At 37.9% G+C, this 20,295-nt stretch overlaps 1 protein-coding gene across 3 annotated transcripts in view; it reads left to right on the top strand.

Moving 5' to 3' along the window:
• Positions 1–20,295, top strand: part of LOC124168528 (protein IWS1 homolog) — a 36,928-nt gene that overhangs the window by 10,146 nt on the left and 6,487 nt on the right. For 2 of the 3 annotated variants that reach the window (XM_046546857.1, XM_046546859.1), the window contains 6 exons: positions 1,056–1,061; positions 7,489–7,636; positions 12,048–12,143; positions 12,853–12,969; positions 14,669–14,831; positions 18,452–18,587. In XM_046546857.1, coding sequence (XP_046402813.1) covers positions 1,056–1,061; positions 7,489–7,636; positions 12,048–12,143; positions 12,853–12,969; positions 14,669–14,831; positions 18,452–18,587 — 666 coding nt within the window. The remainder of the gene's footprint in view (positions 1–1,055; positions 1,062–7,488; positions 7,637–12,047; positions 12,144–12,852; positions 12,970–14,668; positions 14,832–18,451; positions 18,588–20,295) is intronic. The other variant, XM_046546858.1, reaches the window with a different exon arrangement.

Genomic DNA, 20,295 nt, shown 5'->3' on the forward strand with positions numbered 1-20,295 from the left:
TTACAATAACATGTTCCTTGCGGATTTACCATATTTCTCGGAATATAGTCCCCCTCTGAATATATTCCCCCCTTCTAATTTTGAAGCTTCGGTTTTGGGAAAAGTTAAAAAAAAATGCATTTGAATATAGTCCCCCCCTTTACTTTTACCACAGGCATTTTTGGAAAAAAAGGGGGGACATCAGACATATATGGTAATTTTTTTTTAAGCATTGAATGCCTTACGAGAAAGACCCTTTGTATTGCCAATATGGCTTACTTGTTGTGGCTAAGCTATTTCATGTTTTACCTGAGACATTTATGTTGTACCATTCCCTGAATATTTCCATTGCAAAAAGTGAACCTAGTTCTATTTCTCAAATAATTGTTCTTTTCGGTCCTTTTAATTTTGTGATTTCATACTCTAGCACATAAGCTATCACAAAATGACGTTAATACCCTCCAAAAATTTTGTTTTCATTTTTGTATTTCCATGTATTCTACTTTTTAGTTTTGATTTTGAAGAACTTCATGCAGTTTTTAATGAATTTTAGTGTTAATTTGGATTTTTTGCAATAAGATAATGCATACCTCCTGCTCAATTGGATCACTGTTTGACACTTGTGGTATCATCTTGAAATTTTGAGTGTATACAGGTAGTAAACATTTGCCTGTGTATCAAGTTTGAAAATTTAGCTTCAGTTTTTTCTCAAGTGCAAAGTTTTTGTATTTGAGAAGTAGGAAAATGTTGGAAAATGACTTTTGTATATGCTATGAAAAATTTCAAGATTTGAATAAGTTTTAACAGGGTAATACATCATCAAAAAAGACAGAAAATGACCAGTTGAGCTGGAGATTTTTGTCCTCTAACATTGATAGAAGTTCCATGTTTTTCAAATTAAATGACTTTGTTCTAAATTTTTCAAGTTAGGGATGTGATAAATTTTGTCAACATTTTGATAAAACATTTTTTTTGTGAAAGTAAGTCTCTGCGGCTACCAAAATACATATTTACTATGTCCATTGGTTTTATCTTTCTTTGTGATTCAACTTGACAACTATATTTGCTGTCAGTAGTAGAAGGTAGGTGTATTAATTGACTGTAATTGATTAATAATCCCAAATTTTAGTCTAGTTACAGTAGGAAATAAATCATGTGCATGACAAAAGTTCTCTCAAACACACATTTTATGTTTGAGAAGAAGGATTGAATATCGAGTTTGGTAATTAGATGATGTTTAAATATTAAGTGAATGGAGTTGGTAGAAAAACAACTACATGTCGATGGCTAAGTTTGAACTACATGTATGTATCTCAAAATTTGGCTGGTCTGAGTTAATGCAGCTAATACCTACTGTTAATAATAAAAATAAAATTCAAGCAAAAAACAACTCTCTGTTTGCAAATGTATGCTTCTTTTTCAGTTTTATGTATTTTTAGTTTTTAATTTCAATTAAAATTATATTCAATTAAAGAATAATTATTTTTGAGATAGGTGTTGTTAGAAATTAGCCATCGATATGTAGAATGAATGTTCTAGCATATATTAGCCTTAAGACTTCAATTTTTAAATTTTGTAATTTTACTATTGCTAACCAGTGTATGTGCAATTTTTCCTTTCAAATATTTAATCTTTTGTTGGTCTGGGTAGAAAATGTCTGTTATCTTTTAATTGTTTTTGCAAACTTGTGCACAGGTGCTTGTCTATTGGGAGAGAATGTGTGCGATGTGTATAGGGAGGCTACATACCCTCGCTCAATTTGTATGCAAGTTCATTTCTTTTCTAGTGGCAGTAATTTTGAATGATAAGCTGTTAAGTTAAATACAATGGTTGATTGGAACTGATGTATCGATCATTCTTTATTTGAGCTGATTTTATAGAAGAAATTCATGCCTTCATTCCATCATTGGCTTAAATCGGCAATATACATTTTTTTTGGTTGAAAAATTCAGCAAGGCTGATCATCCATACCTTTTGTCTCCTTCATATCTCATCTAGAATCTGCCTCTCCTTGCCGACCACGTTCATAACTTGTTTTTCCTCTCCCTCTCCATCAGCCTCAAAAAATTTGTACAAGTGAGAAATTCTGAGGGCAATAGGGTAGTTTCCTTGATCAAAGAAAACGAAAGGCATTGATTGCGATTCGTTACCCACCATTAGTGTATTCATAATATACAAATTATTTGGTTTTAGAAATACCGGTTTAGACGAATGGCAATGGTCAATTTTTATCCTCATTTGAAAAAGGCCAGATTGGAACCCATGCTATGCCACTCCACGTGACGTCACAGGGACCTAGTTTCTATACGAGTAGATAGTAGATTTACATCGTCTGAGATGACCAATGCATGCATGAAGCACAGAGCTCAGGGAAACATGTCTTAATAATCACTTATTAAAACTGGCTAAGGTCGGAAAGTTTTCTTCATTTGATAAGTCATTAATAATCCTTATTTAAGCCAGGCGCTACCAGCTAGCATGGTACTCTGCTACCTGCTAGCATCCTGCATCGTATCAGCGCTCAAAGCCTCGCCCCAAGGTCACCTCACTTGCAGCAGCGGGAACCAGAACGATGTCACATGGAGTTTTCCCGGCATTCATACTTAGCCGTTGCGTTTTCGCGTGCTTGAAAATGTTCACTTTTCATTTAATTGCAAAAAATAGATATCGTCATTCAAAAATCTAAAAGCGTTAAATACATACTCCAGAAGTAATAATCTTTCGATTTAGGCAATAAAAAAATAATAGGAAACCACCCTATTGAATAAAATGTTGTACCATAGAAAAAACTTCATGTGGGTAGTGAGGGAAGATTTTCTTGCTGAAATCCCTCAGCATTCATTGCATTTATCGCAAGGAAAGTGAATGAAACCGATTTTTGGACTAATTCAGTATTTTTTTAATCACTAATGTTATTAAATGTTTATAAGTAGGCTATTGTCCGGGTGGTAACATGGACATACAATGAAAACAATTAAAAATATTTTAAGAAACATGAAATCTACTTCTTTAACCATTATTTAACAGTGGATAACTTTTTTGGGAAGTGCTCAAATATTTTTGCTGGCCGGTCATTCCAGTCCCGTATGGTCCTGTTCTAGAAGGAGAATTGCTTTACATTTGTCATATTTGATCGGCACTTTATCTTGAACTGGTGCTTATTTTGTCGCACAAAATTTGGTCTTATAATGTCCTCCCCAAATTTGATAACTGGTTTCTTAGGTCTGAGGTTATTAAGATTAATTATTAACATTATGAAGCAATTTTGTGTACCCATGTGCAAATTTTTTTTTACGTTGATATAAGTTGAGCTTCTAGATGAGATATGGAGGAGACATTTTTACATCATCTGAAAAATAAATAATAACTGTAGAGTCATTAACTTTAATAGTGGACTACATAGGAGCCAATATAGCCAACCACACTTTTCATTTGTGATTCAAAAGCTTGTGTATTAGCCCGGTGCACTGAGAGGGCTAATGTGGCATGGTGAAAGCAGGAATGGCAATTGCAACAAAATGAAAGTCAAAACCAGTAAAATTGCAATAGTTTCATTCCCTGGAGCGTAATGTAGAAATGAAACGAAATGGATTTACACTCGGAGTTGAAACGAAATCAGAGTTGAAACTAATTCGGGTGGAAACCTAACTAAAGCTCTGGGACGAAACGAAACACAGATAATGCTTAGCACAGGAGGGACCGCATGCTTCACCTTCAAACAGTTTAGTTTCAATTTACACACCGAGTAGAAAGTATGGATGAATGAAGTAGAGGTTCGGCTTACAGCCATTAGATGCATGGGGCACTCATGTTTTGACCACAAACAGCAGAACAGTGAACGCAAACTGGCCATTCGATTTTTATGCTCAATCTTTCACCTCTCGACCCATATTTCACACACAATGGGTCGAAACTATTCCCTCTTTTCCCCCTCCACTCAACTACTGGGATTGAAACTGAACTATGAGCAGCAGAGTTTCAATTTATTTAGTTTTATTCCCTGGAGTAAAGTTTCGTCCCGTGTCGAAACTAAACTCCTTGTTGATTTTAATTTTGTGTGGGAACTAAACTTAACCTAGGACTTGTACATATTTTTGTTTTGCTCCGGTTTGAAAGGAAACATTTTCGTTTCAGTGGCCATCCCTGGGTAAAAGCCAACCCTTCTGAACACCAATTGGGACACACTAAAAATTTTTTGACAGTTTATGGACAAACAAAAGCACTTAGAAATATTTTTTCCTCTGTGGATTTAATTAATGGGAATGGAATAGTAATAGGGTAGTTTCCTTCATCAAAGAAAAAGAAAGTCATTGATTGCGATTCGTTACCCACCATTACTGTATTCATAATATACAAATTATTTCGTTTTAGAAATACCGGTTTAGACGAATGGCATGGTCCATTTTTATCCTCATTTGAAAAAGGCCAGATTGGCGCCCACGCGATGCCACTCCACGTGACGTCACAGGGACCTAGTTTCTATACGAGTAGATAGGAGTTATACATCGTCTGAGTAGAGGTGGGTTAAACTGTTCATTTTTATGAACCGTTCACTTTGATCCTGTTCAGTAAAAAGAACAGTTCAAAATATCGGTTCATAGTGAACAGGTAGGGTCATTCGGTAGAAAATATTGTTTATCATGCGTTTAGAGTACATGAAAGCTTAGTGTGGTATCGTAAGGTTTGTGGAGAGTGTTATGGTATTTACGAGCAAGTTCTGCCCCGAGCCTTTACTTGGTTATCCACGCGCAAGAAAATATCTGCTGTCCACTTTAGAATAAGCCAGAATTAATATTTACATATCAAGTCAGTGCCAGATGTTATTCGCATATCTAGCACCAGAAAAGTTTTAAAATGCTCCTTTTATAAGAAACTTTGACTTTTGCACAGCTAACGATTCTATATAAATATTTTGAGTATGCAGATCATTTGTGAATCTCTCTTTTAGACTCGTCGGTAAGATATCAATTTTTTCTCCTCGTTACAGCCTGTGCCTGCAAAGAAAGTTACTCGTAGCCTATGATAAGATGGAAAATTGTGCTTGATGTTATATAACAGATAAAACCAAATTAAAAACTATGTACCTTTAGTAAAATTTGGCCTGCGAAAATGTTTCTATATAGAAAGAAACAAGCAGACTAACGGAGATAAACGGAGTATCCTCACGTGTTCCAATATTCGATTTTCCTACTGAATTGCCCACGAGTATTTGAAGTTACTAAACTACCTCCTAGTTTAACGATGGATAGAGGGGATCATATTCAACAAAAGTAATATCAACAATTAATTCATTAACTTGTGATTTAATATTTAATGTCACTCTTTAAATATAAAGGTGGAAAAGGTGAAATTCTATTAACAAGTATTAAAAAATGACATTTACTTTACCTCGCCGCCACCGAGGCCGGCAAATATTTGAAATTCCTAGCCTACCTCCTACTTTGACGATGGATAGGGGATTATATTCAACGAAAGTAATTTCAATAATAAACTCATCAACTAGTTATGTATTTAATTTCACTCTGAAATATAAAGCTGATAAAGGTGAAATTCCCATTAAAAAGTATTAAAATAAGACAATATACGATATATTAAATTAAATGCCATTTTTCTTACATTTTCTGATATTTATGCCGTTATAATGCCACGGCGCAATTAATAGGTTATTACAAGCTTGCCAAAGTTTGCAGATACAAACAAGTAATTTGATGTAATTTGGAGCCAAATATGTGTTTCCCACTATCATCAGTTGAGAACTCTTAAGCGACGCAGGGTAAAATTTAGATTAAACCAGTTAAAAGTAAATATCTGTACGACCAACCTAAGAAAAACATAAATAGTAGATACAATGTACACATTTTATATTGTCATCATATACTCTTTTTTAGTTATAGACTTAGTTTTTGGCGCCTACAATGAACTTTTTTAAGTGCGATGTGATGTGAAACGTGGATGCATCTCCAAAAATATTGTTTAAAACGCGATTCATGAACTTAAGAGACGATCAAACTCCTAGTTAGATGATGCACCTGAAAAAAACTAAGTCCAAAGAGTTTAATTGTTTCTTAAGCTCATGAATCGCGTTTTAAACAACATTTTTGGAGATGCATCCACATTGAACAATACAGCGCACTTAAAAAATTAAAATTTCATCGTAGGCACCAAAAACTAAGTCCAAAGATCATCTTGGTAAAGGGACCGAAAAAAATGTTCCACAATCAGGAGTTCCATCGTTTCCTAAGTTCATAAATCGCGTTTTAAACAATATGTTTGGAGATGCATCCACAAATCCACAAATGTTCAAAATACGAAATCAAAATGAACGCGATATCCCAACTGAACGCCCAGAGGAAACTAATATTTGATCTAATATTTCGAACGGTTCGAAAGAACTAATATTTTAAATATCAGTTCAAATATTAGTTAGAACGAACCGTTCAGTGGATATCCTGTTCGTTTTCGTCGACGGAGGGGAATAGTAGAGAAAGAAGGGGAGGGGCTCGGTCGTCTACGACGCACTTCGGCGGCCTTGGATGGCCTCCCTCGTAACCGCCATCTGTTGTACTCACAACGCACTTGCTCGAGTAAGCTGCAGTTCAAAATGCCTCTTGATGATCATACCTACTGTACCGAGTACGCCGCAATTGTGCAGTGCCGACATGAACAGTGAACAGGGTGTTTTAGAGAACGGTTCATTTTCGAACCGGTTCATTTCAGTGAACAGTTCGTTTTGGCAGTTCGGTTCTTTTTGACCCATCTCTACGTCTGAGATTACCAATGCATGTATGAGGCGCAGAGCTCAGGGAAACATGTCTTAATAATCACTTATTAAAACTGGCTAAGGTCGGAAAGTTTCCTTCGTTTGATAAGGTAGTAATAATCTATATTTAAGCCAAGCGCTACCAGCTAGCAGGGTACTCAGCTACCCGCTAGCAGCCTGCGTCGTATCAGCGCTCAAGCCTCCCTCAAGGTCACCTCACAAGGCGGCAGCGGGAATGAGAAATACGTCACACGGAGAGATTTCCTGGCATTCATACTTACCCGTCGCGTTTTCGCGAGCTTGAAATTTTTCACTTTTCATTTAATCGCGAAAAATAGATATCGTCATTTAAAAATCTAAATGCGTTAAATACGTATTCCAGGAGTAATAATCTTTCGATTTAGGCAATAAAAAAATAATAGGAAACCACCCTATTGGGACACACTAAAAATTTGTTGACAGTATATGGACAAACAAAGTCACTTAGACATATTTTTTCCTCTGTGGATTTTTTAATGGGAATGGAATAGTAATTAAACTCTGTATTGCAACTGTAGGTGGCACTGTGAAAGGCTAGTGGTGAATGGTACTAATTTGTTTCCTATGATCTTTTTATTTGCATGCTTTATCCTCACTGACTTTCTTGCATGAGATTTTGGTCTGATGTATAAATAGGTATGTACATGCATAGGCTGTGTAGGGCATAATGTATTGCTCATCGTCATTGATTGTGTGTCATTATTTTCCAGGGAAGAGAGTGGCATCTCTGACTTTGATCTTATGCTGCTGAAGAAGAAGGAAGCATCAAAGCGCAGGAAAAGGAAAGATGTGGACATCATCAATGACAATGATGACATTATTGCTCAGCTCTTGGGGGAGATGAGGAATGCAGCAGAGGTAAACCACTCATTCAGCCATCTTTTGTTATTAGTAATGTATTTTAAAACTTTTGGGCCTATATATACAATGGACTCATATATTCATTCAATGTATCACCAATATAGTGAAGGAAAACAATTTCACTATGCATATATGTATTAGCAAGTGCAACGATTCTTCCAAAACTTATATATAACAATTTATTTTCTCACAGTATTATGTTATACAACTCAAACAACAAACCAGTCGGTGTATACAACTATGCTAAATATTCTAACTTATATTTGTTCATGATGAAACTTATCCTGAAAGGTAACTGCCCTAAATTAGCCAGTATCTTATAGGTCATGGGTATAACTTAATTCTCTAAAAACGAAGGCTGCTTCACCAAGGGTATGATTGTCTCTATTACAGTTATGAAAGACAACTACAGTAAACTCTCGATTATACGAAGCAGGATTTTACGAAGTTTTCGATTATACGAAGTGATAGTGCGGTCCCGGCGAAAAGCCTATGGTAAATACATGGTGCTATTCGATTATACGAAGTTTCGATTATACGAAATGTTTCGAATTTACGAACCTCGGATCGGTCCCCAGGAGCGAAAGGCATTCGTTTATACGAACTATAGCGAAATATTTGTCAACAAAACTAGGTACGCCGACGTAAGAAGCTAAAAAAATCAGCGCTTCCAACTGTGGTTCATCAAAAGTGTGAAATCGTAAATGATAGTGCAACTTTGGAGAGAAACGGTTCGCCTAAAACCTCACGGTGGGAATTTAGGGGAAGTAGGAGTTAAGAAAAATATCGCGACTGATATAATGCCCCTATTTACGTGCCTATTCGTAAACATCGCATCGACAATACTTCGTAGTTTAACATGTCAGGAAGGTCGAGCGGGGTATTTCGTACACTCCTAATTAACTCTTTGCACTGCTGTGAACGTACCTGGTACGTTCGCAAGGCAGGCTGCTGTGAACGTACTTCGAAGATTACTTGACTACTTTTCGCCGAAGCACTTCGAAGGGTCCCTAATCCGGGACCCTTTCCTCGACGAGCTCACCCTCGCTGGCCCCTCTCTTCGACCCTCCGTGCGTGGGGCCTTTCTCCCCAAAAGTGACCGCTCTGACTGCATTTTGAAAATCTATCAATCAATGCCATCATCAAAAATAATTGTTTGCATCGCACTCCTGCCTATCAGGCATTCAAGTACGTCTCTGAACCGTGTTTCTGCGATGAGGAATAACGACTTTGTTAACTTTGCTAAAATAGCCAAGTTAATAAAATTGTAATTTTTCATCGCAGAAACACGGTTCAAAGACGTACTTTATTTCCTCCACTACAATCGCAAATTGCTGGAAATCGGCCGGATTCCTTTCGATAGCGCATCATGAGGATGTTCTCGAGGTTGGTAATTGATACAACTAGCCTACTAGTAATTCTACTGCTATAATATCACGGCTATGGTTGATTCGTTACGTTATACATTCAGGAAGCAGCAGCGGATAAAATCGCGGAGGAGATTAGAGGCTTAAAAGATGATTTTGAAAAATTCTTGGAAAAAGCAGGAAGAGCACAGCGCGCAACATCAAACGATTATATTGCCCTTGACGATGATCTCCGGGCTTGCGACAATGGGACGCCGCGCCGGTACATGCGTCGGAAGAAGCAGCGGCCGGGACTAGTCATAATAGCAGTGACGACGAAGATGAAAGTGAAGTAATTTCACCAAATAAAAAAGAAGTACCCGCTGCCCTCCAAACATTAAGATATATTGATCTGGCTAACGAGTTAGGTCCCCAATTTCATTCCCATTTATGCCAGTGAGAAACCATGGTGGAAGCGGCGATGGAGAAGGGCAAAAAGGAAAAAAAAATTGATATTTTAGTAGTATCTTTTCGTGTATATAATAGCCTTCCTGAATAAACAACTTAAATATCTTAAGTAATGGGCTCTATTAACCACCAACTTATTTTTCAGGCTACTCGTAATGAAGACGCACTTCTAACCGTGAACTTTCTTCTCGCGCGTCTCCCCGTTTTCCCATGCCGAGAGATCTTTCTTTCCAAAGTCTTTGTTTACTTCCTCCCGCGGCCTTCTACTGATCTTGCTGACACCCATCTTACGCATCCCAAACCCCTCCTTCCCCAGCATTTCCCATTCACTCCCTCCCTCCTAAGGTGACAGAGGTCGAGTGCGTCGCAAAAAATACGGCCCCCAAACGTAGACTGAGGCAGAGCTGAAGGCCATTTCCCCACCCTTCTTTCTCTTGCCCCCTTCACCACTGTTCACCACTCCTTTGTGCTGACCACACTTCTTTCCTCAGGCAATCCCCATCCCACTCTTATTCACCCCACCCACTGGGAACGTTCCCCGATTGTGGAGAAGGGCATGGTTCATCTTTACCTGCAACGGGGGTAAGTTATTAACCGGAGAGAGGCTGAAGAAGTAACTTCCACAATCAGGGAAATGGTGCCGCGCTTATTATTCTCTCTCTTCTTTTCTGCTGACGTTTCAATGGAAATTATTTTCTTTGCTCTTTCCTCACTATATTTATTTACGATTATTGCGCGACTATTTTTAGTGCTAAAGCTAAGAAAATCTTTTCTCTACGGCAATGATTCTTTGCATAACTTTCAATACGGAGGAGAAAGGGGTACGAAAAGTAAATGAGGTGAATGTACAGGTTTTTGCGTGTCATTTTTGGGAATTCACGCAAGTGAACAAATACTTCACACACGTTGAGAAATTATGAAACATCTCTTGTAGAAAAACAATCAATGCGGATAATAACGTTTCCCTCTTTATTTCTCCGATAATGGGAGATGTTTCTCCGGTCGTTTTCCGGTTGGAACCTTGCTCCTGTCGGCATAAAAGAAGAGAGAGAAATACTAAATGAACATAGCACTTCACACCCGGTATGAAGAATATGGTCCGGATGAAGAATAAAGTCTTTCGTAGCAACGTCTGCGAAGATGATGGAGCACAGTATCCGGACGGAGAGCTCAAACAGAATTTACTTCAAATATTCGCCAGAAGATAATCATATCCTACGAAATTTAGAATCATAACCGAATCTCAACAAAAATAACCAATGGAAAAGATAGCACATTCAACTGAATACACAGAGAAACTCGAAATATTAACTTACGAAGGTTATTTTGGAAACGGGTGGAGGCCCTCGTTTTTTTTTCTCGTCACTGAGCGATAGAGGGCGACATAAATGGCGGTTAGGCCGGCTGCCGCTAACATTCCGTGGGTGCTGGAAACAAATATCTATCTTACGCGAACTTAATAGTTGTTATTCGCTCCTAACAACAAATTTATAGCATTAAATTCTTATAATAAACTTTGAAATTCATTATTTGATTACGTTTTCGTAACTGGTCGGGAATTTCTTAAGCGATCGTTGATGTTGAAGTATGAACAAGAAATGGGAATTTTTTGGTGGTATAATTATTTAACGATTTTTCACATCATAAATCGATAACAAAAAGCCTTTTCTATGAATTATATCGAGAATAACCACCGAAAACATTTAAATAAGACCACTAAAGACAAAAAACGGTGGAAGAAACAAAAGGGAACATTTTTTTCGTGCCTTATGAAAAAGGTTTGAATTTACGAAACTCGATTTTACGAAGTGCCGATTTTCCGGTCCCACTGACTTCGTAAAATCAAGAGTTTACTGTATGTATCTCTTTGTATGAACTTTTATTTCTCGATATTTTTTGTAAGTTTTGTTTTCTATGTAATAAGTGATGTTTTTATCATGTGCTGTCTGATTAAAGTATATTTCAAGAAATGTAACCTGAAAATTACAGTGCATCTTAGAGGCTAGGAAATATGGTATATTATTTATCTTAATTCTTATTAAAAAAATTAGGTGCTGCATGATCATTGATTTGTTCATTTACATGCCTCAAAGGAGAAATTTCGGCTTGTGGCACTTATCAACTGCGAATTAGAAGCCAGTATATAGCGTGGGTCACTAACATAAGAGGGTTAATAGCCTAGAGCACTAATTTCGTCACCAATTCATGAGAAGTATGTGTCAACATTAGATTTTTTCAACTTATGAGAGAATGGCTAAAAGTGGAAAATTTTTGCCTAATCTTTCTCTTCCATCTACTGATATCTTTTATTGCATTACAATTGTGGATCAGTGTGAACAATCCCATCTTGAATTTGCTTAAGCAGCCATTTAGGCCATGAAAACAGTTTCCTCTTTTTCCAATTGGTCATTATGTTCTCTTAATGGTAGTGTTAGCTTATTTCTGAAACCAATGGCAGTACACATTATGAGTTTCCTCACCAGCCTTGTAAGTGGGTGTCAATTGGATTTTTTTTAGCTATGGAGCAGATCTGGTGTAGAAATCTTGTTCCTTTTTTTGTAGTTTTAATTTTTATTTATCTATTCTTCTTGTAGGACGACAGAATTTTGAATCAGCAGAATAAGCCAGCTACTAAGAAAATTGGAATGCTACCTGTTGCAATGTCCCAACTGAAAAAGCATGACCTTCAGGTATGTTTTGACTTTCAATTTATTCTTTGTTCATTTCCTTGATTGATTTCTGTATTTTCCAGCATTGAAGATACTCTGATGTATTCTTTTTGCTGACTAGTGCTATTGGATGAATAAATTTAAACTTTGTTTTCCACAGAATTTTTAATTAAAACACAACCATGGTTGCGATGGTTGTTGTCATCTTCTGCTATTGCCATTAACCGTCGAAACTATGGTAGTGTTTCAATAAGAAATTCTGTGGAAAAAGAAAGTTCAAATGTATTTCAATTTTCAAAAGTATCGCCGGAAACCAACAACTTCGACCAATTGTCTATCAAAGATGTTTTCATGTCTTTCGAATTATCTATGTCTCATCAAGTTTTCTCAGTGACTTTGTATTTTGGTTTTTCCATTGTAATATGCTGAGAATGCACCTTCCATTGCTCACCATTTTTGCATTAGTACTTTTATTGCTTATGAACATTCTTTATACACATTTGTCTTCCATATCTCCGAATTGAATTTATGTGCTATTGTTCCCAAAAGTCTGAGTGCGTATACTCTCAACTCATTGTGTGAATGAGTAGGGTGAAATTCTGGGATAAAATACTACAAGGGTTGGTATTAACTGCATCTCTTTAGGTGTTCGCAGACTTTTGGAAACATTGGTACCTAATTGTGTATCTTTACTGCATACTTACATGTCATTTTATTGTCTCATTCCCAGGTAGCGTTTATCGAGCACAATGTATTATCCGTTTTATGTGATTGGCTGTCCCCTATGCCTGATCGTTCCCTACCAGCCCTCAGGATTCGGGATAGTCTTTTGAAACTATTGTGGGAGGTAAAAGACTTTTTATATTTATATTTTCATTCAAAGTTGCTATGAGTTGTTATAGTGACTTTCAGTACATGTTTTAATTGTATTGGTGATTTTTTTGTGTTTTTGTGGAGTTCATGAATGGCGAACTGGAATAACCTGATTTTGTGCTATTGTTCTTTTGTTTTAATGTATTAGTTGTTTCATGATCATAATTTCATTGGTATCTGTGATGATTATGTGAAACTGACTATTATTATCAACGGACATGGTAGTCAATTGGATAGAGTTCTGATCAATGGGTTCATATCTTAGGAGAAAATTTTGGGCACCCCTTATCAAAATCATCAAAGTGCGAAGTGGCACTGGGAAAGTTTTGTCAATTATCAAAAATTAAATTATATTTGTTATTATTATATTTGAAAAATAAAATATATGTCATGTAAGTCGTCCAACAGCAATTCTAAAGGGATTCAGTTCATATGCCTGTGATTACCCAAATGTTGGTTTGGATAGGTGAGGAACAGCTCACCCTAGACTTAAACCTGAATTATATGATCATTTTTTCAATCCCTCAGAATGATAGCTCCAGCGATAGGTTTTCAGGGACCAAAAGAGTGATCGCTCGATCCATCATTTTCTGAACCACACAGTCATTCCCACTGCTCCTTTTTCCGTCGCTCTTTCCATCACTTTCCACATTAACAACTATCTTTCAATGAAAAGCCTAGTGTGGCATTGTAATCGCTCCTTGTGGCTTTGTGTTCTGATTGGTTGAAGGAAGGTGCCAGCAAAGGTTTTTTTTCGACAGAAAAAGGATGTGACAAGTGGACGAAAAAGGGATTTCCATCCTTCAAGCCATTGCGGTTATTTTTCCACCAACATGGAGCAGTCGCTGGGAATGGATGAAAAAAATATTCTTGTGATTCAGGCTTAACACTTTGACTGCTGCTTTGGTCATTATGACCGAAACGCATACTTCATCCTTTGGCCATTTTGGTCATCATGACCGATGAATGAGTCAAATTTTTGCCCTCGCATAGCACGCAGTTGGTCTCAGCTACTTCGGTGCCACATATATGATGTGACCGATACTGCGCACGTAGCTGAATACGTACGAAAACTCAAATGGAAACGACCAAAGTATTGAAGAGACAGGAAAAAGAATTATGCTTTGGTGCAGTGGTTGAATTCGTCTAAAAATCCATGGCAGGGAACATGTTAAGTCTAGGGCAGCAGTTCCCAATCGTTGGTATATGTATCCCTTGGGGGTACGCGACATTCCAGTCGGTGGTACGCCGAAAATAATTGGTAATGGTGGATGCCAGGAACTATTTATCTCTTAACCAGGAAATATGTATGCATATTATATGTGGTATTTAAAACAAAGTTTCTATTTATGTAATCATTTATAACAAAAAATGTCTACTACCTATAGTGAAATTACGTGATCATATGTGCACATTACATTTTTGGGGCTACAATATAAGTGATATACATATAAAAGTGTACGAGAGGAAAAAAAGGTTGGGAACTGGTAGTCTAGGGTGAGCTCTACCCTCACCTATCCAAACCAACATTCGGATTGAATCACTGATTGAGAATACCTCTTCAGGGAGTGTAAGGGATTGGAAGTATGATTTAATGTTCCAAGTATGTGCTCAGTGTAAATATGGATATGTTATTCATTGAAATTCTGTTTTTTTTTTCACCTTTGGTCTAGTTTCCCAGAGTGGATCAATCCACCCTTAAGCATTCAGGAATTGGCAAGGCTGTGATGTATTTGTACAAACACCCAAAGGAAACCAAGGAGAACAAAGTGAGAGCAGGAAAACTAATCAATGAGTGGGCACGACCAATATTTAACCTCTCCACGGACTTCAAAGGTGAGAGTTCCTATATTCTTCATGTGTATGCTTAATGTTAAAATATAGTGAAAGCATCTTATTTTGGTTTGTCTGGAGTTATTTGCTATGAGTGCTCAACAGTGGCTTAGGCAAGGGGGAGGTCTGGGGGGTACAGACCCCTCCACCTCCTGAAATATAAAAACACATTACTTTGCTTCATAATTAAAAACAAAACATTCAAACATTGAAAAATCATGAATTTACCAAAAATTTTTTTGACAAATGAAGTTTTTTTCATTATGAAAATTGTTAAAATTAGGTACAGTGAGTCCTTGTTCTACGTCACCCCGTTTAATGTCATTTCGCGATAACGTCACGAAAATTTTGAGATCGTCATTCGTTTATCGCCCTTTCGCTTCGCGATAACGTCACGTCTTTTAAATTTCGCGTGAGAAAAAAACGAAGCGGCAGGCGTTGCAGGTTGTTCGTTTCGTGGGCGGTAATACGGTCAGTCTATACAAAGTGTAAAACGGTGTGTATATTGTTAATTGCGATTACGGTTTTAGCAAATTTTAGCATCAGAGACATTTCCACGAAAATGTCCAAGAGAACAATGTTCACAATAATTTTGGTTCCTGTTACTGCGACGATGTTTCAGCGATGATGATGCCCAGGTGACGCCCGCCCACCTTAATTCGCAATTATAACCATCTCTTTGATTTCATAATACAAGTTTGCCCGCCCGCGTTCATTTCCACCATTTTGATTTCGCTCCTGACCGGTCCGAAAAGAAATTCTCGTAGTGAACGTAGGTAGGGACCGGTGCTCCGGATCACCGTCTGTAGCGTCTGGTAGCAGAAGTAGCATTCATTGGACCGCACTCCATAGCCATAGCGAAGCCGAAAAGCAAATGCGGGAAGATACAAAAATTGAGAAGGATTTACATCACTGCTGCTATTGTCGTCGATGAAAACAGGAACTCGTTTTTATGCCGTAGTTTGGCATTCCCATCGTAAAAAATGCCCCAGATATGATACGCTAAAATTTTTTCGCATAGGAATTGTGAGGTCGAGGAGCCGATATTCACTTTTTACATTGTTTTTTATGGGATATTATGCTTCGATTAACGTCATTTCGTTTATCGTCACATTTTTCAGGAACGGTAAGTGACGTTAAACGAGGACTCACTGTAGTTTAAAACCCTCTACTTAGTACCCTGTTTTTCAACAAAAAGGCATTTTTAATTCTACCCCATTAGATTTTGTCAACATTTAATGACCTATCCAAGACATTAGTAGCAAATGACACCATTTAAAATTTTCCATGCTATGATGCGACCTTGATAATAATAATAATAATAACTTGTTGCGGTGGAAAGGCTTTTTCGTTCCAATGGCCCCTGGAGCCTGACTGGGTCATCTAGATATCTGCTTGTGGCTTTTGCAGGGCAGGATTGCAGTTCTCTCCATTGTATTCAGGTTAGCTGTGTCAAGGTTATTTTCCAGATCATGTTTCATGGCCTAATCTGGCCACATCTTCAGATCAGGTCTGAGTGCTGACATATGGAAATGGCCCTCTACATAGGGCCACTGCAGTAGACTCTGTTAATACGAACCACATTATTACGAAGCAAATCATCGGTCCTGACAAAACGGCCCATCCGAGCTATAGTATAAGAAGTGTTATTAAAAAATGTTCGTTTTTATGAAATTTCAAACCTCAGTCCCGGTCCCGGGGGTTACAAAATGAACTTTATTACGAAGTTCCATGCATAAGCAACGGTATTTAGGTGGACATTCACTATGCTAAGTTTTAATAATCGTGCCACGTTAAGTTTTTCGTGTGTTCTGTGCCCAAGAGCGTCAATTATGGTTCTGTATACAGTTTACATGCAGCATCATATAATAAGCTTTATTCCTGTGGAGTAATGGTCACCCACTTATAACCGCATGTAAATTGGACGTTTAGTTAGTCCTCTTCCTACGCATATTCGATTCACAAAGTTTCAGAGATACGAGCATTCAAAATTTTCAAATTTCTAATTTGGTGCCTTTCGATTTGGCTGATGCTACGCCGTGTGGCTTTGTTAGAAGAACTCTCACTGTGGGCACAATCTGAACAAAGTACCATTGAATCCGGTGTGAATTTAGGAACTATTCAGCGTTTTGCCCGTTCTTCCTTACCACAAGGAGCGATTTTGTTCGGCTTCAGCTGCATCGCACGCCCAGCTAGATCAGTTTGTCACAATCACGAGTTAGTGCATACGTGTAATGCACTCTGGAGGATGTGTAATGTTGCATTCTGCAGGATAACCGTACTCCTCAATTCCTTGCATACAGTCTGGCCGGCGAGAGTTGTCTGATGATGGCACAATAGGAGGGGGGGATGCCAGCACGGTTATCAGCCAATCGTTTTCTTCCAAATGCACCCTCGCCTAGTCTCACAACGTTGTCAACTGCATAAGGCGCACCAAAATAAGCCTGATCCACCAAAACAAACCCTTTCTTCGAATCACCGAAACAAGTGATTCTTCCTCTGGGTTCTTTTCGCCCATCGTCCCTTCCAGCTCCTTTCTTCGCAGAACTATTTATAGGCGTTTCCCTTTCTTACCTGACAACCATGCCCCCTACCCCTACCTAGACCGTTCTCCATGTAATCAGACAACTCTCAGCGGCCGTACTGTAGGTTTATCAACTTAGGAACAAGGTCTTGGAACGCATCAAGTTCGTACATCGGACTTACTGTATTCGGGGAGATAACCCTCGATTGCTTCGTGCTTCATTCTTCTGTTGAGAAATTGAAACAAACTTTCCTGTTTATATTTATTTCCACGTAATTTAATCGCGTTTATTAATTTTTTTTTTTTGACGATTCCTAAAAGAAACGTTCATATTATTCAAACGTCAAACGTTCGTTTCACTTCATTATTACGAATCTCCGGTTTTTCGGTCCCGCAAACTTCGTAATGATGACAGTCTACTGTATAGATTTCCATTTCAGGCAGCTAACCCAAAAACCATGGAGAGAACTGTAATTTAGCACTGCAAAAGCCTCAAACAGAAATCTAGATGACCCAGTCTAGCCCTTGGGATTGCTGGAATACTAAAGCCTTTCCACCACGACAAGGTCACAGCATGGCATTGAAAACTTCTTTTACATACCCCCTGATGTTGGTAAAAGAAGCAGAGCGATCTAATAGAAAAAATCAAATAGAAAATGTATTCTAATACATTATTTTCAGCCTGTTACCAGTGAAAGTACTAATTAGTAATGCCAACGCAGATTACAGAATTTTAGCAATTATTTGTGAGTTACACCTTGCATGGGCTTACCTCTCACAGAACCTATTTTTAACTACACATTTAATTTAGAAAAGTGTAAGAACTTTCTTTCAATATGTTACATATGTTGGCACTCACCCCTGGTCTGATGATGTGGTCAGATTAGACTATGAAACATCATCTGGAAACGTCCATATAGAGGCCATTATAGAGGGCCATGTCCATTTGTCGGCACTTATTCCTGATCTGAAGATGCAGCCACATTAGACCATGAAATGTGATCTGGAAAACCGGAAAACACAGCTAACCCGGAAACCATGGTGAGAACATCTAGGTTCATTTGGGTGAGCACTAACACTGTTTTGAAATCTTTTACAGCGATGAGTAAGGAGGAGCGTGAAATGAGAGACTTGGAGCAGATGCCCAAGAGGAGGAGGGGAGAGGAAGAAGAGGAGGAGCCTATTGCGCCAGTTCAGAAACAAGACATTGCTAAAGCTTTGACTGCGGATGGAAAGTAAGTGGCATTTGCACTATTATAATCCATTTTCGGGTGTACGTCTGCGTGCTTAATATTTGTCTCAACGTTTCATTCCACTTACTGGGAACGTCGTCAGGAGAATGATAATATAAACATGTATCGTACCGTTGGAAAAACTGGTCCATTTTTGTCAAGGTATTTAAAAAAGTAAATAAAAATAAAATAAAAGCCAACTTCTTTAATACATCTACTATAAAAAAGGAAGATGAAAAGTGGAATATTGTTATTAAATTTTCGTAATATATCTCTTCCACACATGGCTTAAATTATATCCATCATCCCTGTTAAAATTCATAGGTCGTTTAGAAATTTCTATCGCCTCTCTAATAAGCCGTGGACAATATGCAGATTTTCTTGCAATGGCTTTGGCCTCATCCAGGAGGATCTTGTGTCCTGGCCCCGACATAAAATGATCGGCGACAGCTGAAGTTTCCCATTGCCTTGCCTTCAGCGCCCTTTCATGCTCTTTCAGCCTTGTCACTATCTTCCGTTTGGTCTGTCCGATGTAACTAGACCCACATGAACACGGAATCTCATATATACCTTCCATTTGTAATGGGGGAATAGCATCAATGACGGATGGAAGCCTTGATCTTTATTTTTAAAAATCAGGTGATTTAAATCATAATGTGATCTATATGTATGATTTTTAGAGAGTCAAGAAAAGGAAGCGGTAAGTGTATAATTTTGATTTTTATTTCTTAATTAATACAATGAATCGACAGTTATCAGCACAATGGTGGCTCTTAAATAGAAATGATACTGTGGGAATGCATGTAACATGAAAATTAAAAAAAATGGCTTTGGTTAGAATACTAGTGTATCCGTTGAAAAAAAATTGTTTTCTGATTTAACTTCTAAGCGTAGGCACCGTACAAAGTTGCAATTACAGAATTTTTCTAAACTTCATATGCTTTAGAACCGCATAATATAGCACATTTGATGCTTCCAATGGCAATTTTATATTATGCTGGTGTAATTTGTAATTTGATGCCATTGGCATTTCCATAGTTCTCTCCCCTGATTGACTAAATGTTGTACAGTGGAACCTCGTTAAAGCGAGTACGGGCTATAGCGACACCCCCGCTATTACGAGAGATAGCCGATGCACCGTCAATTGACCCTATAATAAGCGTGTTAAAAAATTCGTTTTTACGAGGCCCTTTCGGCGTTGGCTCTCGCCATAGCGAGGGTTTCACCGCTGGAAGACTTTCATCAAGACTCCTTAACCTCTGTAACTGCTAGCGATCTGTTATAAATGAAGTTAATGGAGTGCTCAGTCTCAAATTTATGTGGTAAACTGTCGTTCTATAAATATAATCATTGACGAAACAATGCTTTGCATGATTTTTATTCAGTGCGGCGCTTATAAATTGTTTGAATAGTTAGTCGTTAATTGAGTAAGGAAATTTAGTGATGCAAAAAAACATTGCCTTTCGTCTGGATTTATGCTTACGTTTATCGGATAGATGTTTATCTGTCGCCGCACCACCCCTGTTCCTGTATATCTGTTCGCAACAGGTATATTGGCTATTATTTGCTCCACCTCCGGTAAAGCGACAATTCGCTATAGCGAGTGTTTATTAGTGCACCGTGGGGTGTCGTTATATCGAGGTTGCACTGTATTAAGTTTAGGGTATGTTGCCTCTTATTGTTTCTGCAAACGATCATTCTCCAATATGCT

This window comes from Ischnura elegans, chromosome 11 (genome assembly GCF_921293095.1).
Source record: "Ischnura elegans chromosome 11, ioIscEleg1.1, whole genome shotgun sequence".
Lineage (NCBI taxonomy): Eukaryota > Metazoa > Arthropoda > Insecta > Odonata > Coenagrionidae > Ischnura > Ischnura elegans.